Source organism: Piliocolobus tephrosceles, chromosome 6 (assembly GCF_002776525.5).
Source record: "Piliocolobus tephrosceles isolate RC106 chromosome 6, ASM277652v3, whole genome shotgun sequence".
Taxonomy (NCBI): Eukaryota; Metazoa; Chordata; class Mammalia; order Primates; family Cercopithecidae; genus Piliocolobus; species Piliocolobus tephrosceles.
Genome location: NC_045439.1, coordinates 79,391,600 through 79,415,239, shown reverse-complemented (window position 1 = coordinate 79,415,239; position 23,640 = coordinate 79,391,600). Strand labels below are relative to the sequence as shown.

At 39.6% G+C, this 23,640-nt stretch overlaps 1 protein-coding gene across 2 annotated transcripts in view; it reads left to right on the top strand.

Annotated features, from left to right (window-relative positions):
- SLC12A1 (solute carrier family 12 member 1) overlaps window positions 1–23,640 on the top strand; it is a 102,142-nt gene that overhangs the window by 17,750 nt on the left and 60,752 nt on the right. Inside the window, exons 5-12 of one of the 2 annotated variants that reach the window (XM_026447032.2) lie at window positions 3,745–3,840; window positions 5,868–6,007; window positions 7,076–7,186; window positions 9,254–9,365; window positions 11,395–11,522; window positions 17,957–18,041; window positions 21,213–21,364; window positions 23,365–23,472. In XM_026447032.2, coding sequence (XP_026302817.1) covers window positions 3,745–3,840; window positions 5,868–6,007; window positions 7,076–7,186; window positions 9,254–9,365; window positions 11,395–11,522; window positions 17,957–18,041; window positions 21,213–21,364; window positions 23,365–23,472 — 932 coding nt within the window. Of the gene's footprint in view, window positions 1–3,140; window positions 3,237–3,744; window positions 3,841–5,867; window positions 6,008–7,075; window positions 7,187–9,253; window positions 9,366–11,394; window positions 11,523–17,956; window positions 18,042–21,212; window positions 21,365–23,364; window positions 23,473–23,640 lie in introns of both variants that reach the window. The other variant, XM_026447031.2, reaches the window with a different exon arrangement.

The window sequence follows — 23,640 nt, the reverse complement described above, 5'->3', positions numbered from 1 at the left end:
AGGCATTTCCTGAAGCAGGTGGTTCAAGAACCACAATTTCAGAAAACAATGAACTGAATGTGCTCCCAGCTGCCTTCTACCCTGGGATTTTATTTTTGATTATGAGAAAGAAGCAAATCCCTTGCTGTTCAAAAGTATTAAAACTTTGTTCCAAGATTTCAAATGGTTTCAGAAATATATACAATGCAAAAGGATGAATTAAGAATTGTTGAAAAAAATTAGAGTCAAAAGGAAAATAATGGTGAGGAAATAATAAGGTTGGAGTAGGTTTAATGTTACGAGATGCAAATTATATGGTCCTGTAGAGTTTCTGGGGTATGCTAAACATTTTCTATCAAGCCTCTTCAAAACAAAGTCAGGAGCAAAACAAGTGCAAAATAAATCACCTTTAGTGGCACAAGGACCTGAAGCCACATAGTGATATAGAGGCGCTGCTCACCACAGTATCCCTGCAACAGATATGAAGAATTTAGTCCAACTATTTTTTACAACCCCTAGCTTTTAAGAGTCTACAGGGTCCAAAGCAATGTGGTCCAAGTTTGCAGCCTCTGCTTAGTTAGCCTCTTCCCACTGCACTTTAACCTGCAAAAAAACCTAGAGGCTCCTGTTAGAGACAGGGTATGGCCAAGAGCTTCAAAAGAACCACCCTTTAATACCTTGACTCATTCCCACTGCTGCCCTTAACCTCCTTCCAGTTTCCCTTCTCTTCGGGCATGGCCAGAGAGATAGCAGCCTCTCTTGGCTAACTACCCTTCTAACCATCCTTAGGACAAGAGAGACTGCCAACGACAACTGTGGAGCATTCACTTTACATAGGGGAACTTACCAAAAAGCCCAGACCAGAGCATTCTGGATGGAACCAGAGTGAGTTCAGTGGCTGTGACTCCACAGCCCTCTCCCTGAATTCTGGGTCGGCCTCCATTAGAGAGGGTATTGTAGGGGAGGAAAAATGGTTATCTTCTACCCATCTTAGGTTAATTGGCTGGGGGCCTATAAATTAGACTGACAAAAGCCAGATCAATAAGAGAAAAACAGAATTTGTTAACATGTACATGGTACACACACTGGGGACCACTCAGCGATGAGTGACTTAAAGGGGTGGTTAGAACATGGGCTTACATATCATCTTAACAAAAGAACAATTAAATTGTAGAAAAGTGACAAGACAAAGGAAAAGGAAAAGGACTTTTCATTCATAGGGTGGCAAATGCTGGCAAGATAAATATATAAGGAAAGGAATGGAAGATAAGAGCTAGTCAGCAAAGCTTGTTGTATAGACGCCTGTGGTGCCTTCGTCAGGCTGATAAGCATCCAAAATTGTCTCTGGTGATCAGAGACACCACTACCTGGTAGAGAGGGGAGGGAGGACAAATTTATGTCCTGTTTTTAGGTAAATAGGAAGGGGATCGAGAGCTTTTCTTGTATCTACTTTTTTCAGTTGTCCAAATAATCCTTATGCTAAAGTGGTATATTGTGATACCCTTCTGTAGCCTCCTGGCTATGTGTTTCTTGAAGCTGAAAGCAGTCACGCCTTCGTTGAATTCTGGCCTCTACCACTTTCTCCCTCTCCTTATAATCGCCAACCCTCTGAACCATAAAATCCTTGGGGCACTTTTTTAAATTTCATTTTATTTATGCCTTGTGTTTCTTGCATTACCCACCACATAGCTGGATATAGAGTAGGTTTTTAAAAAGCAGTAAGTATTATGACTATTGTGGATATGATCAAAAAGCAGTATCATTGAGTGTGTACTGTGTCCCATGTGCTATGCTAGTCACTTTACACATGCATTCTTTCTAATTTCATTGCTATTTTGTAGCTCAGTGATTTATTTATTTAAAGTGACTTATAATAACAGGTAACTTTCCAGAATTCACACCGTCAATAAGTTAATGAAATTTAGTTTCATTCTTTCCACTTTACCCATCTGCCAGGTGAATAATTTGCTATGCTGTCTGTAGTTTCCCACCCCTATGTGACCAAATGTATGTAAAAAGATAGCAGCCTGGAAGGGTGAACATTTAATCTCAGTTATCTTGACAGCTTGGAATTGTAGGCCAATTATCATGTTATAGGTGTCTAGAACTTCTCCAAAGATGGAATTCTGTCAGGTGTAATAGTGCAAGCCTGTAGTCCCAGCTACTTGGGAGGCTGAGGTAGGAGGATGACTTGAGGCCAGGAGTTTGAGACCAGCCTGGAAAAAATAGCAAGACTGTCTCTAAAAATAAGAAGAAGAAGAAGAAGATGGGATGCACATTAAATTTTGACCAGCCCTAGTGATTTTGTTTTGTACAACTTAGTTCTGCACATTTTGGCTCTTGAGTTTCTTGGAACCAGAGCTACTACAAGCAGAAAACTTCAAAGCTAAGCATTTACTCCATGGTGATTTTCTGGCCAACTTGTTAAACTCAAATGTGGTCCTTTGATGTTTACCCTAGACTTGTTGGTTTTTATGTAAATGATCCAATGAATTCTTCCATCATTTAATCCCTTTATTTTTCCTGTTTCAACTGAGGTCTTGGTGTGATTATCATCGGCTTAGCCGTGACAGTGACTGGTATCACTGGTTTATCCACCTCTGCTATTGCCACAAATGGATGTGTCAGAGGAGGTAATTAAACTTCTGACCCGCACCCTCATTTGTAAGGTAAAGGCAACACAGGCTCTAATAGTTCATCACTGACCTTTCTGGAGTGTTTTCAAAGGTAATGCAAGTTGGTTTCTTTTCCCCCATCAGGCAAAGAGATGCAAGAAAAATGGGGAAGGATTTAACCTTTGTCAAACCCCCAACTTTCTCATTCCGGTTCCTTCAAGCAAGAAAGAAGGTCAAATGTCATGTTTTCTCTTTTCACAGCCAGGATAGTTTCTCCCCCAGGACACCAGCATAAGTCAACTTTTCCTTTCCAAGGCTGCACTTTAGATTGTGTTTACTTTTGGAAAGCATCCTTCATCATAATGAGCAGTTCTATGACTTGGTCTTTATGCCAGGCAAACCAGTTTCTCCTTAGCACAAAGAAACCCCATTGGAGCCCGAGGCATGGACCTGAAAACTTAAATTAAAGGCAGTGTGGTTTGCAGTAAGAGGGAATCCAAGAAAGAAAAGTAAAATGCAATATCTTCTATCTTTCATTGCTAACAGGTCTTGGAGTTCTCATAATTCTTCTTTCCACCATGGTAACTTCTATTACTGGGTTGTCAACTTCTGCGATAGCAACTAACGGGTTTGTTCGTGGAGGTAAAATCTCTAAGATATCTAATGCCCTCATCACTTGCTACGGGTAGGCAAACAGTTTTTTATACTTCTTTTTGATGGGAACAAGGAAGTAGCCCAATGTCCTTGAAGCCTGGCTATCTGGAGGAGCTGGATGCCAAAGAAAACCTAAGGTACGATGAGAATAGTCCGGGTCTACTCTGGTCTCTTTTCTAATGGATCTCTCTGACACGTTGTAGGTTGTGCTTTACAGATGTGCACCTTCCTTAGGTAAACTTTTTCTTTTTCAGGCTAGTCTGCACTCCTGTAGCTGATGTTCCTTGGAAAATGATTCCCAGATTTGGCTTCCGTTTTAAAGTTTAGTACATTTCAGGTGCTTCCTAGACCTTCACGAAATGGGATCTTTTAGAACATTTCAGGTTTTCACAGGGAGGTGGATCTTTCTGTGACAAGATTCAGAGTGCTGCTTCCTGAAGTACTGGTGACTTCTCTCAATACTGGAACCAAACACCTCTCTTGGGGGATTTTGCAGGTCTTGGAGTCATCATCATTGGCCTGAGTGTGGTAGTGACAACACTCACAGGTATTTCTATGTCTGCTATTTGCACGAATGGAGTAGTAAGAGGAGGTAAGCCAATTAATTTACTTATGACTAGAGGCTTGGTTACTAGTAATGTCTGGAGTTAGTTTACTATTGGAAATGAAATTAACATATTGCTAATTAGTCCCCAATATCCTAAAACAAAACAAAATAACCGAAAATTTAAACAGCAAAGCAAAATTCTTCTCAACTAAAATGAGAATATCTTCATTGACACCACCCATTTTTTGTAACGAAACATGTTTATAAAGTGGAGAGTGACTATGTGTCTAGTAAGAAGGTATGGAATATTATAGCAAAATATATGGTTTCTTTGTACCTTGGACGAGACCCACTGGCTCTCTCACAGGTCCCCTCAGCATGGGTCTTCTTCAGTGCCCCAGTTGGCATTGCTGATGGTTCTCACTTAGTAAACCACCCCTGCACCCTGGCCTCGGGGCTCACCCCAAACACTGTGCCCCCAGTGGCCAGCAGGCAAGGGAAGATCATTAAAAGGGGATAAGTAAATAAATAAGCAAAGAGTTACTTTCAAATAATCTAGGAGTAGGCAGGCTTAGGCAGGAAGTGAAATGGATGAAATGTGTCATTGTTCTTCTGTCTTCCTTTGTTCGCCCCCTCTTTCCCCTTTGGTTTCTCTGGTTCTCGACTTGGGCACCTTATCCAGGTCTTCCTACTCAGGGCCTTCTAAAACACCATCCTGCCCATGACACACGTCCACTCTCATCCTCTGCCTGTCTCTCATGTTGACCCAGCCTACCTAGGTAACTGGCTAGCTCATTTGTTTCAGGTAATCTGTATAAAGGAAATAATGGGGATTTGCTCCACCCAGACAATATGCTACAGTTTTAGAGAGGACTTTGACCCCTGAGCCCAAAAGAGTTACTGTAGTGAAACAAATTTCTTCTCAGCAAAAAGTAATTTTGTTTTGTTTTTAGGTGTGTTTGTTTGTCATTCCTGTGCCAACTGTGCCCACCTCCAAGGCCACCTCTATATAGGAAGTCAATCTTACTATGGTCTGTGATAATCAGACCTCCTAACATTTAGTCCTTTTCACCTTCAATAAGCTGCCCTAGGTACCCCTCCAGGCAGTTGACCAATCTAGTTCAATCCTTCATGTGCACCGAAGTATGCAACTATATATATATAATAGAACTACTTTTTCAATGTCCAAGGGAGAAGTAATTGTTCCAGACCCTCCCCACTTTGCTTCCCACTTGCCACTCCCAAACATAGTGCTCTCAGTGGCCAACAGGCAAGGGACCTACTGGCCACATCCATACATATATGGGTATTTAGCAATAATCATGCCTTCTTGAGCTAAAAACATAGAAAACCAAGTTTGATTTATAGAATGAATAATATATCACACTTTATAGATATCTTGTTTTATGCAGCACATATATATCAGAAAATTTTACATATGTACCTATATATGTTTTGTATATATATGTTTATCTATATATATCATGCCTTCTTTCACTAAAAACATAGAAAAGCAAGTTTGATTTATAGAATGGATAATACAGATATCTTGTTTTATGCAGTACATATATATCAGGAAATTGTATATATGTACAAATATCTATATATGTATGTGTATATATAGTACATATATACACAACAGAAAGGAAGTTAGAATAACAAAGATAAATTTCACCTATTCCATTTTCTACCTAGACTTTCCTACTCCTGGAAATTTTTTATATATAATTTTACTTCAGTTGCATTATTAATTTGAATACTCCAATGATATTTTTATAAAGTCAACACATTTCTTGGTAAAGTTTGCTGTGTTCTTATTTGTAGATTTTTTCCATTTAGGTTTTAATAGATTGGGCTTCATTAAGTCAGGATACCTCTATTGTAGATTAAGTACAGAGTACCAAGAAGGGCTACGTTATTCACTGGGTAACACAGGTTTCCTAAAATTATTAGGAAGTTGTAAAATTAACATTGAAATAATTCACACTGTAAATGTTCTCAGATAGTCACAATCATTTGGTCATATAAACTAGCAGTTCCTCAATGTAAAGTATGTTCATTTCTTGTTTCAGGTGGGGCCTACTATCTTATTTCCAGAAGTTTAGGGCCCGAGTTCGGTGGGTCAATAGGCCTGATCTTTGCTTTTGCTAATGCAGTGGCTGTTGCTATGTATGTGGTGGGATTTGCTGAGACTGTAGTAGATCTTCTTAAGGTAATTAAAAGCTTTTCTTTTTTTCTACCAAGCAGCACAATTTATTTTAGTTTGCCTTCTCAGGGCACTAGGGGATATCATTACAGCCAAATGAGAGGAAAAAAGATAAATATAGTGGAAGGAGCCTGGGCTTGGCCTCAGAAGATCTGGCTTTGAGTCTAGGTTCTCACATTTACCAGCCAAGAAGGTTTGGATTAGCTCCTCTATTCTTCCAGACTTTATTTTCCAAATCTATAACATGGTGTAATAATACTGTTGTATGTATTTCACAGAAGTGTGGCACAGATCAAATGAAATAATGTACATGAAATATTATGTAAAATAGGAAACATCAGATAAATAATGGATATTGCTGTCAACAGTAGTACTATGATTATGGTTATAGATTTCCAAAAGGAAAGAAAGTTGAAAAATTAAGATAACTCATTCCAGAAAACTAGCCATTTCCTAGTTTAGGTGCCCAGTCTAGGATGTTGTATGTGCAAGCACATTCATTAGCTAATATATCAACTAATTTCTAGTCCTTTTCTCACAGTAATGGTAGCATTCAGTGAATTCAATTGGAAAAAGTACCTCTACTTAAAAATTAGATAAATAAATAAGCTTACAGTTCACAAGGTATATTACCTTCAAGAGATGCATTATCAGGTTTGTGTCATCTGTTCTTAAATAGGACGCCACTTAATTTTCAGTATTTATACTGTAAACCATTCATTTTTATTCTGCTAGGATTCCCCTTGACACACAGAAATAACTAGCCATTCTTCTGAAATAAAACACAGTATGTATGTGTATACATATTTTTACTTAGTACTACAACAGCTTCAAAAGCTAGAATGAATTCTAAAATGTCTAACTCCTAACCTTGACTATCAAAGGCCTATTATCACAGAAAAAAAAAAAAGTTAGGTTTTTTTATCTTCATATATTTATGAATACTCCATTTTTCTATTATCCTATATGGCCCCAGGTGTAATTGTATAGTAACTCTTTCTACAGTTAAACATTGCAATAAGACTCACATGCAAAAAGCTGTATCTCTAAGCACTTAAGAATTTGTTTCCCCAGGAGAGTGATTCGATGATGGTGGATCCAAGCAATGACATTCGGATTATAGGCTCCATCACAGTGGTGATTCTTCTAGGAATTTCAGTAGCTGGAATGGAATGGGAGGCAAAGGTAAATTTCCCAAAAATGATATTATCAACAGTGGCTGGTCAAGCCCTGAACAGATTGCAGGAGTAGAAGGAACTCCATATTCAAAAAGAATTGCTGTTATTACCTGCTATGGTGAAATGAGCAGGCAAGTGCTAGGTGGAACACCAAGCCTGCAAAGCACGAAGCCCAGGCAGTCATGACTCAGGGTTCACGAGTCACATGACTGCTGTGTTTTGTCTCTCTGTGCTGTCACCAAAGCGGCTGCCTTATGCACAGACCCCTTATGATCATAGCAGCGGTGCATGCTGGAAGCCTGGGTCTTTCAATCACAAACCCTGGTTCCTCTTTCAAGCTGCCTGTGGGTGCAAAAGCCCAAGAGAAATGGCAAGTGTGTTGGAAACTTGCCAAAGAAACTTGCAAAAGATAAAGACACTGAAGCACCAAGAGGTTACACAATTTACTGAAGGCCATAGAGATATAAACTGGATTCAAATTCAGGCACTCTTAACTAGAGAGCTAGAGCTTTAAATGCTACCCTCTACTGCTACTAAACTTCATTGCCTCGCTCAGGGAATAAAGTTATCTAAAGTAGGGTTCTCCTATGTTTTTTCTCCTATGTTTTTTTAATCACAGTGTCCTGTTGATACTCATTTTCTTTATTTGCTTGCTTATTATTGATTTCTTCACAGACCATACGTAGGGATTAGGCCTGTTTTGGTCACAGGTGAATATCAGTGCCTAGAAGAATGCTCAACACGTGGTAGGCACTTAAGTTTTGTTGAATGTGTGAATGCATAATCTATAAATAAATGCCATGTAGGAATGTTTTCTATTGACTTATACAGGTGGGAGGCACCTATATAAGAGGCAAAAACTATCATTCTCTTCTGAAACCCAGTACTTCACCAGCAAATTTGGGCACATCATGGGCTTCAGAACCAGAAAATCTCTGAGTTTAACCAGTGATAAAATGGATAGCAAATTTTTGAATAATGGGAAACATGTCTTTTGCCTCCTTTGTAATTCCCTCAAGTGACCGGTGCAATTGAAAGTATTCCTGGCCGGGCGGGGTGGCTCAAGCCTGTAATCCCAGCACTTTGGGAGGCCGAGACGGGCGGACCACGAGGTCAGGAGATCGAGACCATCCTGGCGAACATGGTGAAACCCCGTCTCTACTAAAAAAATACAAAAAACTAGCCGGGCGAGGTGGCGGGCGCCTGTAATCCCAGCTACTCCGGAGGCTGAGGCAGGAGAATGGCGTAAACCAGGGAGGCGGAGCTTGCAGTGAGCTGAGATCCGGCCACTGCATTCCAGCCTGGGCGACAGAGCGAGACTCTGTCTCAAAAAAAAAAAAAAAAAAAAAAGGAAGTATTCCTACATGCCTGTGGATGAAGTAACTAGATCTCAAGCGGTCATGAGACGTGGAAAGACAGCCAAAGCCTCCCACCTATGTAAGTCAATAGAAAACATTCCTACATGGCATTTATTTATAGATTATGCATTCACACATTCAACAAAACTTAAGTGCCTACCACGTGTTGAGCATTCTTCTAGGCACTGATATTCACCTGTAACCAAAACAGGCCTAATCCCTATGTATGGTCTATGAAGAGATCAATAATAAGCAAGCAAATAAAGAAATAAATATAAAAAGGGAATTCGTGAAAATTAGTATCAACAGGAACTCCTGCAGTTAGCACTGGGAACAGAAACAACCGATAAGTGCTCTGCCGAAAACAAACAAACAAAACCCCCTCAAGTCCATCAGTGTGAAAACTTTTGGCTTCATTTACATTCCTGGGACAATGGTGGAAGTTACCCACCTGCTACTTAGAGTGTTATAGAAATGTCACCTTGAAGTGCCCAAACACGTGCTCCACTGAAAATGTGGTGTATGCATCCAAGTAGAATAAGGCCTGTTGACATGCCATTCTAATAAGGATGCACTTATTACCTACTCTGGGTAGCAGAGATTTAACTGAAATAATCAGATGGAGTCTTTCTGCAGTGGACACTTCTAACTTTTATAATTATGTAAAAAGTTGTTAAATAAATCTAATTTGGTTTCCTTTTACCTTGCCATTCCAGGCCCAAGTGATTCTTCTGGTCATTCTTCTCATTGCTATTGTAAACTTCTTCATTGGAACGGTCATTCCATCCAACAATGAGAAAAAGTCCAGAGGTTTCTTTAATTACCAAGGTACATGGAATAAATTGGTTGCTTTTCATTGAATACTTCTCCATTGCCCTCCTCGTCACCATCCCCATCACCCCAACCCCAGCCATCAGAATGCCTGGCTCCCCTTTCAAGTTACCTGTGGATGCAGAAGCCCAAAAGAAATGGGAAGTGCATTGGGGAAGCATAATAGAGGCAAAAACTATCATTCTCTTCTGAAACCCAGTACCTCACCAGCAAATCTGGGCACACTATAGGTTTTAGAACCAGAAAATATATGAGTTTCACTAGTGATAAAATGGATAGTAAATTTCTCCAGGAAAGAGCCTGGTGTTGGATTCAGGAGACCCAAGTTTGGGTCTCAACTCTGCCACTTAACAGCTGGACAGAACACCTAATGTGCCTGGGTCTCAGATTTTCCTGCCAAAACGTGGACGATAATAAGAACTTCCTGAGAGAATTTTGAGAAACAAATAAGACAGTTTCTCACAATGTGCTTTGCGATGCGAAAGTACTTTGTAAACCTTTTGTTGTTGCTGTCAAATAGCAGAAACAGAGACACAGCTCAATTTGTTCAGCCACTGCAGAGCACTAAAGTCAAATATAGGCATTTCTTTCTTCCTGCTAGACTTGTTTGCACCTTGCTTTCCCATGGCATCACTGTCAGGCTTTCAAGCAGAAAAGACTGCAGGAGTTACTCAGTATAGCATCCTGTGATAATATCACAGAGCATGAAATTTGACTTCTTTCTCTCCTTATTTTACTCCTTCTATCTGTTCTTGCCTTTCTTTTCCCTCTAGCTTGCTCAAGAATCCACTGCTGAGTCTTTAAATGTTTCCCTTCATTATTTACTCAGTTGTCAGTATTTATTTCTTTTTGATATCACATATCTCTTTCTTCCTGATTCCTTTTCTTCATAAAGACTTTCTGGTTCACTTTGCATGTTAATATCCTTTTCCTTTCTATTATTTTCCCTCCTTCCCACTCCTACCATATTTTTTTCTTTAAGCCTTTTTTCCTATTTTTGCATCCCAGATTCTTTTGTTCACATTTTTCTTCCTCTTCTTTTCTCTTTTTTCCTCCTGTTTTTCTTCTAGGTTGTTTCCTTTTTATTTGAGTAATTTGGTGACAACCTGTGGGATGGTATTATTTTATTAACAAAGCTCCTCATCATAATATACTCCCATACTGAGGATTTGGTACAAGCAGCTAAGATCTAATACCTAGGAGTAAAGAGTAAAAAGATTCATACATTAGTAGCAAAATTGTAAAGTAGACTTACCCACAAGGTTCTTCAACTACAAAAAAAAGGCATAGAAAACCAGTGTGTTGATTGTTTATGGTATTTATGCATGTGAGAATGTAGTTGTGTGTATGAATCTGTGTGGTGGTGCATTTGTGGGTATGCCAGGGTGGTCGTGAGAGAATTCTTCATCTCCTCCTCTTTCAATCTTTTCTAGATGCAAAAAAGTCAGGCAGCCTGGATCTCTGTCAGCACAAAAATTGATTTTTCAGAACTATGTCATAGAGATCTAAAAGTTTATGATATATATTTTGACTTTTGGCAAATATTAACATAAAGTTCCTCAGGAGTACACCACATCTTGAAGTTCATTCCATTTAGAATATAGGAATGTGGCCAGTGGCTCACGGCTGTAATCCCAGCCCTTTGGGAGACTGAGGCGGGTGGATCCCCTGAGGTCAGGAGTTCGAGACCAGCCTGGCCCACATGGTGAAACTCCGTCTCTACTAAAAATACAAAAAATTAGCCAGGTGTGTGGCAGCTGCCTGTAATCTCAGCTACTTGGGAGGCTGAGGCAGGAGAATCGCTTGGTTGCTTGAACCTGGGAAGCGGAGGTTACAGTGAGCTGAGATCACGCCATCGCACTCCAGCCTGGGCAACAGAGTAAGACTCTGTCTCAAAAAAAAAAAAAAAAAAAAATCAGAACATAGGAATGTATTTGCATTTAGGGCTAGGGAAGCCAATGGTAACTTAATCTCCTACACTGTGAAAAATGTCTACATGGTAACTTTCTTATAATTTATGTTGCAGCATCAATATTTGCAGAAAACTTTGGGCCACGCTTCACAAAGGGTGAAGGTTTCTTCTCTGTCTTTGCCATTTTTTTCCCAGCAGCTACTGGGATTCTTGCTGGTGCCAATATCTCAGGAGATTTGGAGGTAAGTTGTTTGCTCTGCTTTGCAGTCCTGGGATGTGGGGGTACAGTTGGTGGGTAGCACAAGGAGCTAGAGAGGTTAAATGTGACCATATCACCCTACATATTCAAACTGTATGTTCCTGTAAGATTTCCTGATGATTTAAAAGTTCTTTCCTTTAATGCCAAATTTGGATTTCTATTCCAGATAATTCTTCCAAAAGTCTTATTCGGTGATATCAGAAGAACAGAGTAGTGTGATAGTGTGCCATATTTCCCCAAAATAAATGTAGTTCAGTGAAAAAAATACCAGAACCGTCCTTTCTCTTTTAAACCCAAATGAATGAGAATATTTTCCTGTAAAAGTAAAAACAAAACAAAACAAAGGGAAATAATCACATTTTCACTTAGCTTCCCACTTATTATTCTGTGTGAAGTACTGCAAAGAGCATGGTATTAGTTAGGATATGGGAATGTTATAAAAGACCAGCAACAGTGGCCTAAGCAAGATGCAGGTTTTAATGCACAAAATCTAGCTCAGTTGGGCACAGTGTCATGCACCTGTAGTCCCAGCTACTTGGGAGGCTGAGGTGGGAGGATTGCTTGAACCCAGGAGTTTGAGGCCAGCCTGGGTAACACAGCAAGACCCTGATCTCTTAAAAAAAAAAAACAAAAATAAATAAAACATATGTATATTTCTTGATTAGTCTTGATATACTCATGAATAAATAAATAAACATTGTATGTTAAATCAAGCCCATAGGCCATCCTGTGGTATAAGAAAGGTCTGCTTCAAAAGGTAGCCCAGGAACCCAGACAACCTCTTCGTTTTACCGTTACTTTGGGGCTTGCCCTCTATCTGCAAGGTCACATTCCAGTCCATGAGAAGGGGGATAAGCATGTAGAGGGCAAGCAATTCCTAGAACTTGCATGTATCACTCCTTCTGACATTCTATTGGCCAGAATTTAGTCTTGTGGCCTTACCTAGTTGCAAAGGAGGGTGGGAAATGTAGTCTCTATCTGGGCAGCCATGTGCCCAGATAAAATTTTAGGGGGTTCTAGTATTAAAAGGAGGAAAGTGAGGATGTATATCAGGGAACAATAAGCTGTTTCTACCACACACACACACACACACACACACACACACACACACACAAAGTAGAAGACACAGGTTTTACCTCAACAAATTTATGATCAACTTTGGAAGACAAGAAATATTTTCAAGACTTATCAAGAAATATACATACATGAAAACCATATGCATTGTCCACGTGGGATGTGAAATAAAAATACTGAAGAAAATAATTGTTAAGTTAATCAGGGATGATTTTCTCAAAGAAATAACTTTTGAACCTGAACATAAAGCAAAGGCTGGATGCTGACTATTGATGAAGAAATATAGAGTATTCCAGGCAGAAAGGATAGTCAGGCATGAGGAAACTGGGAACAATGAGAAGTCTCTTACAGTTCAACTGGAGAAACCCTGATGGGGCTCAATCACCTTGAAGGCAAAGGGAAACAGCTGTTGGAGGGACTTGAGCCAGAGGCACTTGCCCTGGAACACGACTCCATGAAAGCAGAGACTTTGCCTTTGATTTTGTTCATTGCTTTATCCTCAAAGCTAGCACAGCCTCAATAAATACTAATTGAGTAAATAAAATAAAGGCATTTAGATTTTTTATATTAAGGGCCACAGTGTTATGGTAAGTTCTCAAGCAGAAATAGGGCATAAAAATATTATGCTGAAGTGCAGAAAAGTTAAGAAACTTGTTCAAAATGATTCAAGTAGTATCACTGCTGAATGAAATTTAGCTATGGATGTTGAACTTCTGGTTTCTCAGCTCTGGGAGAGTATTAGAGGTCACTGACTTAAATTTCTGCAAACTATAAACACACCTTTAAAGTAAAGAATATTGTTCTTTCTTTAGACTCCTTAAAAACAAGTTTGCATCAGATGTTTAGTAGTCAGTTCCGCTTAGCTAGCACTCACTGAGTGCCTGTTCACACCAGGCACTGAGGAAGCAAGGAGCTTCGCCTGTCCCTCAAGGAGCTCAGAGCGGGGGAGACAGACTTCCCTTACATGAATTAGAACAAGCAAGAGTAGAATCAAGTGCAAAGGAAAGAGGAAGTAGCAATTGCCTGTCCCTTCCAAAGTAAAGGAAGACTTTCAGAAGAGGGGACACTCAATCCAGGTTTTGAGGGATGAACAGGAGTTTGCCAACAGGACAAACAAGAGAGGAACATTTGAAACAGAAGGAATGGGGTATAAAAAAGCACCGAGAAAGATGCTGCTAATGAGAATTATTTTATGTGCAGAGTAAGGTATGTCATCCTTCATTAATATATTAAGAAACATATTTAGAAAGAATGTTCTATGTGCCCTAAGTACTCTGGGAGTAAGCAAAGAAAGAGAAGATATTATTTCTGTCTGAAAAGACAAGACTTAAAATTCCTCCCCCTTCAAAATAAGTGTTAAGTTGATTTAGGGTTGTTATGTTAGTGAAGAAGTTTTTATTTATTTAGCAGCCTCTACTGAGAAATCTCTGATTCTGAGTTCACATGTAAAGAAACTACAAACAATGGCCTGTTAGGATTTTGGGGGCATACATGGTCATAATATTATCGTAGAATGTTGCATTCTTTTTATTTAAAAATACTTTTATGATTTTATAATTAAGCTTAACTTTTAACACATACACTACTATATACTATATACTTTTACTATATACAGAACTCAGGGGTCCTCTTAACTGCAGACAGTAGAGTTTGGATATTATCCCCAAACTAGCTGGAGACTAAGGAGGTTAGACAAGGGAGTAACATGATCAAATATGTGTTTTAGAGAGAGCCTGCTAACAGCTTGTGGAGGGTGGTCTGGAAGGTGGGGAAAGGTTGTAATAGGCAGGAAGACTGGAGGCAGAAAGATCAATTAGAGACTATCATAATAGTCTGGACAAAAGACAACATGGGCCTGATTTAAGGCCATGCAGAGGAAAAGAACCAAAGACATCAGCTTTTGTTAGAGTTAGGAGAAGAAATAGAAAAAAAAATGTTTTTTACTACGATGCACTGTAAGAAAACATTATACATCACAACCAAGTGCACACTTAGAAAATTTTCCCCAAATGGTTCTTTACTTTATTACAAGCAATGCCTCCTGATATTCTCACATCAGTTCTATTCTATTGTATTCTTTTAATGCTGGCTGTAACCTGTTGAATTGATTCCACAGTACAGTAGATGAGGAAAGGAAGCTCACATTTGTCTATTGAGGTTGAAATGGCAGAAGGACATGGGGTGGCGATGTCTAGTGAGTGGGTAGCTAGATGTTTGAGTCTGGAGCTCTGAAAGGAGCCAGGGCAGGACTAGCAGCCATGGCATGGATGAGTTCATGCAGGTATGTGCAAAAGGGAAGAGAGAAGAGGTTTGAGGCAGCGTTCAGGGAGACACAGACATTCAAAGTATTAATGGTAAAAAGCAAGTCCATGAAGAAAAAAGAGACAGAGCTAAGAAGCAGGAGAAATCAAAAGACAGTGGGGTCATGAAAATCAAGAGAGGAGAATGCTTTGAGAAGTAATAACGTGGTCACAAGCCGGAGGGGCCAACCATGTTAAGTTCTGGGAGGTGACAAAATACGTTGGGAAATGGGGAGGAAACTTCAGTACTTGTAGATATTATTTCTCTTTGAAAGTGAACCTAGAAATAAAACATAATGGATTCAGTTCAATTTAGGAAACATTTACTGTTTACATACTATAGGGTAGGCAGGGTCCTGATCTCTACTCACAGCCTCAGAATCCTCCTCCGGAAGGAAGCTCACAGGCACAAGGGAATGCGACAAATCCAGAACCTTACATTTGTTAATAATGCATTAACAGATGATCTTTAAATATGTACCTGGGAGAAGATTTAGAAAATACCCAAGTCTAATCAAGAAAGCTAAGAAGTGATTTCAGAGAAGCAAAATTAGGATGTGGTTGACATACTGAGAAAGCAGGGATCTAATAGATTGCTTGCTTTCTGTCCTAAGGAAAAATAAAATGTCTAATGAAAAAAGGTAAAGAGGGTTAGGTTTTGGGTTACTGCTTGTGGATGGAAACTACATTTCAAGTGAAAATCAATAATTTGTCAAAGTCCTCCTGAGCCCTATCTAAGGGGAAGCTAGCCAGACCAGACAATGTGAATATCTAATCATACACTAATATATTGGCATCCAGATTTACATGTTAATTCCAGATTTACATGTTAATGTCTCGGGATCATGGCTGGGCATGGTAGCTCATGCTTATAATCACAGCATTTTGGGAGGCCAAGGTGGGTGATTGCCTGAGCCCAGGAGTTTGAGACCAGCCTGAGCAACATGGCAAAACCCTGTCTCTATAAAACACACACACAAAAATAGCTGGGCAGGGTCGCACACACCTATCATCCCAGTTACTTGGGAGGCTGAGGTGAGAGGATCACTTGAGCATGGGAAGGTTGAGACTGCAGTGAACCACGATTGAGCCACTGCACTCCAGCCTGGGCAACAGAGCAAGAATCCATGTCAAAATAAATAAATAAATAATAATGTCTTAGAGTCATGATCGACTCTCATGTGACTCCTGTTAAGTCATTTTAGAGCTTGTAGCAGATAGTTGCAAATAAAAACTTAAGTTTGTGGGGTGTTTGTTTGTTTGTTTTGATACAGTGTCTCACTCTGTCGCCCAGGCTGAAGTGCAGTGGCGCAATCTCAGTTCACTGCAACCTTTGCCTCAGGTTCAAGTGATTCTCCTGCCTCAGTCTCCTGAGCACCTGGGATTACAGGCACACATCACCATGCACAGCTAAGTTTTGTATTTTTAGTAGAGACGGGGTTTCGCCATGTTGGCCAGTCTGCTCTCAAACTCCTGACCTCAGGTGATCCGCCCGCCTTGGCCTCCCAAAGTGCTGGGATTACAGGCGTGAGCCACCATGCCTAGCCAAAAACTAAGTTTTTGTGTTTTAGGTACAAGACTGCCTTCCATCTTCACATCTGTTAGATAGATAGATAGATAGATAGATAGATAGATAGATAGATAGATAGATAGATATAGATATGCATAAATATTATATATATATTTTTTTCTGTTTTTCCCACTGTCAGTTCTTTACATTTTACTCAGATCTCAAGAAATTCTTCATCAATAAAATAAATTTTGGAAGATAACATGAATTAGGAGATTCAGTAGGCCCCATGATAGTCATGACTGCCTTCTTTTTCCTTCTGTGCACTGCCCCATTGCATACACCTGCCACACTGACGACAATAGTTTGGAAGGAAGAGACTGGGTATGTACGTGTCAGAACAAACCCTGTGTGCAGATACTCCTAGAAGAGTGTGGAGGAATAAATGATCACAGAGTGGTTCCACAGGGCCGGCTTACTGCCATGTGGGGCAGGTTTGCTTGATTCAGTTGTGACTTTCAGTTGTCAAGTTGAGTCTACATTCACTATGTATAACCTTTTTGATGGACTCGTTCAGCATATTTTAGTTTTCTTTTTAAAGCACAAACTTTGTTTGACTGCAGTGATTGCTTATTTGTATTGATGGGTCTAATGTGCTCTGGTTGGGGGACTCATACCTGCTGATATTGTGCCTTCCTCAATTCAATATTTATTGACTCCTACTCTGTGCCAGGCCCTGTCCTATAAAAGTGAAGACATTAAAATTTCTATTTAATAATCCCTATTAAGTTGAGTTGAATACAATTCAATATGCTACTTAAAAATTGATTTTATATGATTTATGCCCCCCAAATAGGATATAAAATGGTAAATTAAGTATGATGTGAAATCAACTTAGTGAATGTATATACACTTATAAGCAAGAGAAAAGCCCATTTTCTGGTATAAGCTTGAATTTGCCTCTTTCTTTATGTCTGCCTATGGAAATTAAATATCTCCCATTGCAGATATTTCTGAACTTGATTTCAAATAGGGAATTTAAAGGATTGAAGAATTTAGTAAGTAGATCATCCTTTTCCCTCAGTCAAAAGTGATTTTTTTAAAGGCAAGCTTAAGCTCAGTATAAAACAAATACATACAGAGATATTACCAACATGCCAGATATGTTTGTATATTTTCCCCTACAAATTCAAGATGTGATACATCTAAATGAAATTCATAGGAGATAAAGAGAAAGATGAGGCCTTGGTGAGTGAACTACTTACTACATTTTTCTATAGAAACTTCCTTCTGGACAGTTAGAGATCTCTTCTGTTCAGCTGAAAGTTTTACAGATTTCTTTATTCACTCTGCACACCTTGTCTTTGTCCAAAATAAAGCTCGAGCTCATCAACGTACCGTTTCCTTGATCTTTTCTTAGAACTTGCCTCAGGATGGGTAGCCTAAAAATCTGAAAATACAAAAATAACTCCAAGTGATCTATGGTTCTTATTCTGCTCTGTATTCTTCTACCTCCACATTATTTTTTTAAAGGATCCCCAAGATGCCATCCCCAGAGGAACCATGCTGGCCATTTTCATCACCACTATTGCCTACTTAGGGGTTGCAATTTGTGTAGGTAAGTGGTACATCTCTAGTGTCTGAATGTCAGAATTACGAGGGGTCCAGTTGTTCACATCTAGTGGGCTTTCAATGAAGCATAAATACAAAGTTTTTTAAAAGGCAACGATTTTAATTCCCTTCTTGGTACCTTAATGTTAATGATTTGGATACTTTAGGGATTTGAATGCCATTAAGCTATAACACAGGCATCTCTGGGCCAGGGCTAGAATAAAGCTAATCAGGTTGTCATTCTACCTGAACACAAAGAGGGTCCCATTTTACTACCCTTGATGATAATCCCACTGCTAAGGAGGCCACCACTTCCAGCACACACTTCCCTTGTTCTAGGAGGCAGGAGAGGAACAGAATAGAGAAAAGAAGTAAAAAACAAAATGATTCAAACCTAAAAACAGCCTTAGGAAAGTATGAAAGATGTGGAATTTGTGACTCTGTCTCATCCTTGCACTGCTATCCTTAATATGGAAATGTCACTGTCACCAATTGGCAGGATATCAGACAGAACAAGACCCAGCTGCTGGCAGTGTGGGCGGCCAGCCCCTACATTGCTCAGTGAACAGAAAATATGTGTACTCACCTGCTGTTCCTGAGGCTGACTTTGGTTCCACCTGCTGCCTACAGTCACATCTCCTCCTGGTTGGGGGCTGCCTCATACTTTTGCCATAGTAGGAAAGGAAGAGGTTTCTCAACATTTAGAGAAGAAAACCGTCTTCTGTGTACAACAGGGAAAAATGCTCTAGGCTGGACCACCATGAAGCCAAAGGGTACATCACAGTCCTCTTCCACTTACTATTAGAGAAATTGAGAAGGTGCATGTACCTACAGTTAGTTTCTGGAGATAAAAAAAAAAAATGAACTTAAATCCTTCCCTGTCTCATTGTCTCTGATTTGAGGAAATCTGATAACTTTGTTCAAAGTATTGCTGGGGCTGGGCACAGTAGCTCATGTCTGTAATCCCACTAATTTGGGAGACTAAGGCCAGAGGATTGCTTAAACCCAGGAGTTCAAGACCAGCCTGTGCAACAGAGAGAGACCCCATTCCTACACAAAATAAAAAATTAGCCGGGCGTGGTGGCACACACCTATGATCCCAGCTACTGGGAAGGGTGAGGTGGGAGGACTGCTTAAGCCTGGAAGGTCAAGGGTACAGTGAGCTGTGATCACACCACTGCACTCCAGCCTGGGCAATGGAGTGAGACCATGTATCAAAAATCAATAAATAGGTAGATAAATGTATTGTTGGGGCATGTCCAAGTTTAGTTACATGTAAAGAGATTTTTTGTTTCAGTGCTTTAGGAAATCAACACATTTTTGAATGACATTGAAACCACTAAAGTTAAATTTCCCGAGTGGTTTTCTTTTTTACTACAGTTAAAGTGAGAGAATGAGTAAAGTTATAGACCTGATTTCAGAGCTTCAAGTTTTGCCCCGAATGGGTGGAAAAATACACATTTCTATACTTGCCCAACATAGGAGAAGGACAGTCATGGAGTCAATGTCCTGTCATTAGTACAAATAATGACTCATGGCCTGGCTTCATGGGAATTTTGAGAGATCTGTTATGCAGAGGTTAAAATACATGATTCAAAGAGTTCAGTTCAACATAAATGAACAATGCAAACAGGTAAAATATGAAAGAATAGTTTGACTTGGTAATTGACATCCATAATTTCAAGCGTTCAAGTAGAAGCTGGCAGGCTACCTCTCAGGACTACAATAAAAAGGATCCCTGCACTGATTATTTTAAATGGCTCTTTCAGATAAAAAAGTCTATGATTGGCTGGGTGCAGTGGCTCACGCCTGTAATCCCAGCACTTTGGGAGGCCGAGGAGGGTGGATCATGACGTCAGTTCGAGACCAGCCTGGCCAAGAGGGTGAAACCCCATCTCTACTAAAAATACAAAAATTAGCCGGGCATGGTGGCGGGCGCCTGTAATCCCAGATACTCGGGAGGCTGAGGCAGAGAATTGCTTGAACCCAGAGGCGGAGGTTGCAGTGAGCCAAGATCGTGCCACTGCACTCCAGCCTGGGCAACACAGCGAGACTCTGTCTCAAAAACAAAAACAAACAAACAAAAAAGAGTCTATGATTTTTAAGTCTCCCAAATTCAAAGAATGTGGATTCCGTGGCTAAGAATCACATTTATCCCTGTCTCTGGGACCTGTCTTAAAGGTATTATTAGCAAGGCATGAGAATCCACCCTGGGTAGAGTTTGAAAACCAAAGCAGTTTTATTGGTTGGTATTTAGTTTGTAAAGTATTTATCCTTCATGTAGTTCAGAAAAGTTTATATATACTTCACGTATATTCATATATTTATATATACTTCACGTATATTCATATATTTCAAAAATCCTATCAAAAACATGGCAAAGATTAGTTAGAAAAAATCATAAGGGAATGCCAGTGATTAAAATATATATCAGCAGTCTTTTAAATGACCATAATTCTATTTTTAAGAATCTATCCTAGAAGAAAAAGTTTATGCACAAAGATGTTCATCATAGAATGCTATAGTAGAAAATGACAGAGACACTCAAATGTATGAAAATAATAGAATAGATCAACTAAGATAGATACTAGATCAATATTATTTGACCATTGCCTATGAAATCTGAATATTTTATCCTAAAACATTTCCTTTATTGTTTAAACCATTAAAACTGCATATAATGTGGAACTATAACTCTGTTTTATAAATTATGCAAGGAATATCATTAGTTGAAAAGAGGGGCTGCGTTCTCTTAATCGCTATAATAGAATACCACAATGCCACCCCTTGGCTCTCTTGCAGATGAGGAAATAAATCCTTCTACTTGAAAAACATCCAGTCATTAGTACTAAGCCAGACATATGTATTGAGTATGTGTTATGTACCAAGGGCTGCCATGCAAGTTTTAAAAGATAAGAAATTAAGACTGAGTGTCAACTCCCAAGTCTCTTACCACTCAAATCTAAGTCACACAGGCAGTTGAAATGGCAGCCTGTTACAGAAAAGGGGAAACCCCAGGGCTCAGCAGATGGGAACCTCCAGTTATCAAGAACTACCCACAGTGAACAGAGGCTAAGAAATGGACCTTTTCAGACTCAAAGTAAACTATGTTTTCAGAAGAAAATCTCAAGGGACCAGAACCTTATAAAGAAATAACAAGCCATGGTTGTTTCCACAGGGGCCTGTGTGGTCCGAGATGCCACCGGGAACATGAATGACACCATCATTTCTGGGATGAACTGCAATGGTTCAGCAGCATGTGGGTTGGGCTATGACTTCTCAAGATGTCGACATGAACCATGTCAGTACGGACTGATGAACAATTTCCAGGTTTGAAGCAAAATTTAAAAACGTTCATTGCCATTATTTTCATTTTTTGAATGTCACATAGAGTAAGATTTCTGAATCTGCAACTGATTGATTACTGGCTGATAAGAATCCAGCATGGAATGATTCATGTGGGAGGGAAAGGAGTCATACAGGCATTACATGGTAGCAAATCCTATGGTTACATTTCCTGTGGTCAGAGACAATAGGCAGTCATATGAATTGCATCACCAGGGAGAGATCATCTCCTGGCACTATGTATCTTCCAATCAGTTGTGCAAGATTTCATGGTGGAAAGGAACTTAGATTAGTTAGCACTTGTTATGTATTTCTTTCTTTTATAATTTTAGTTTTTATTTTAGATTCGGGGAGTATCCTATATGTGCAGGTTTGCTACATGAGTGTATTGTGTGATGCTGAGATTTGTGGGTATTACAACAAGTAGCCTCTGTTAACTGTGAGTAGTTCACCCAGGTACTAAGCATAGTACTCAATAGATAGTTTTCAACCCTTGCCATCCTCTGTCCCCTCTCTAGTAGTCCCCAGTGTCCCCTGTTGCCACTTTATGTTCATGAGTACTCAATGTTTAGCTCCCACTTATAAGTGAGAATATGTTGTATTTGGTTTTCTGCTCCTGTGTTAATTTGCTTAGGATAATGGCCTCTAGCTGCATCCATGTTATTGTGAAGGACATGATTTTATTCTTTTCATGGCTGTGTAGTATTGCATGGTATATGTGTACCACATTTTCTTTATCCAGTCCACCATTGATGGGCATCTAGGTTGATTCCATGTCTTTGCTATTATGAATAGTGCTGCACTAGACATACAAGTGCCTGTATCTTTTTGGTTGAATGATTTATTTTCTTTTGGATATATACCCAGTAAAGAGATTACTGGGTCAAATGATAGTTCTGTTCTAAGTTCATTGAGAAATCTTGGAATGCATTTCATACACGGCCTTCAGCTTAGACAAAGCCTTTGAGGTGGCCCTGGAGAGCCTGGAAGACAAGGCTAAGAGAGAAATTGTGAGTGCCAGAGGGAAGGTAAATAAGGGGGAAGTAACAATGGAAGTTAGGAAAACTGTAGGACTTTAAACCTATTAATTTGGCTGCATGATTGGTGAGCAGAGGGAGAAGTAAATTTGTCGTGAAAGCTTCACTCTTCTGTTTTAACAACCCACAAAGAGAAATTAACCTAACTGAAGTCATTATTCCAAAATATGACTTAAATTGATAGAATCACATCATGTCTCAGATCTAAAATTATGTTTAATGAACACAGAAATAGCAAAGGTCTGAAAAGCCTCTGTGTGCAGGAAGAAGAAAGGTTAACGGCTGTAAAAAGACTAGTAAACAGCTGAGCCCCTCCCCAAACCATATTAAAATACTGCTTTCTGCTGGATAGAATTCCCCATCATCAAAGAAACATATGGCCACAAAGAACAGAGGGGAAAATGTCAAAATCCTTGAAACCATTTCCTTCTTTATTTTTTCCAGTATCTTCTGGATATATTGCGGTGAGCATTTATTATCTTATAAATAACCAAAAAGGCCATTTCTATTTTTAAAAAATAAAATTAAGAACGTGAGAATGGGCCAGGTACAGTGGCTCATGCATACAATCCCAGCCCTTTGGGAGGCTGAGGTGGGCAGATCACTTGAGGTCAGGAGTTCAAGACCAGCCTGGCCAAATGGTGAAATCCCGTGTCTACTAGAAATACAAAATTTAGCTGGGCGTGGTGGCAGGTGCCTATAATCCCAGCTACTCAGAAGGCTGAGGTACAAGAATCGCTTGAACCCAGGAGGCAGAGGTTACAATGAGCCAAGATCGTGCCAATGCACTCCAGCCTAGGTGATAGAGCGAGACTCTGTTTCAAACAAACAAACAAGAATGTGAAAGCGAGAAAGAAGCAGGGGGAAAAAATCTAGTTGAAAGCAATTTGCTTATGAAACAGATTCCAAATCACAGGAAGTCTCCTTACTTGTACCTCTCTTCTCAAGGTCATGAGCATGGTATCAGGGTTTGGCCCCCTCATCACTGCAGGAATCTTTTCTGCAACGCTCTCCTCCGCCCTGGCCTCCCTTGTCAGCGCACCCAAAGTGTTCCAGGTAATACAAGCACAACAGCTTGTGCTTCTCCCTATTGCTGTTTCCACAGAATGTGAAGCAAGCTGAAATATTCATTCTCACTGGCAATCATTTTCCATCATTTTCTGAAACAGTTAATGTTTGCATCTGGCTCAAGTGCTATGTCTGCCATATAGTCAAGATCGATTC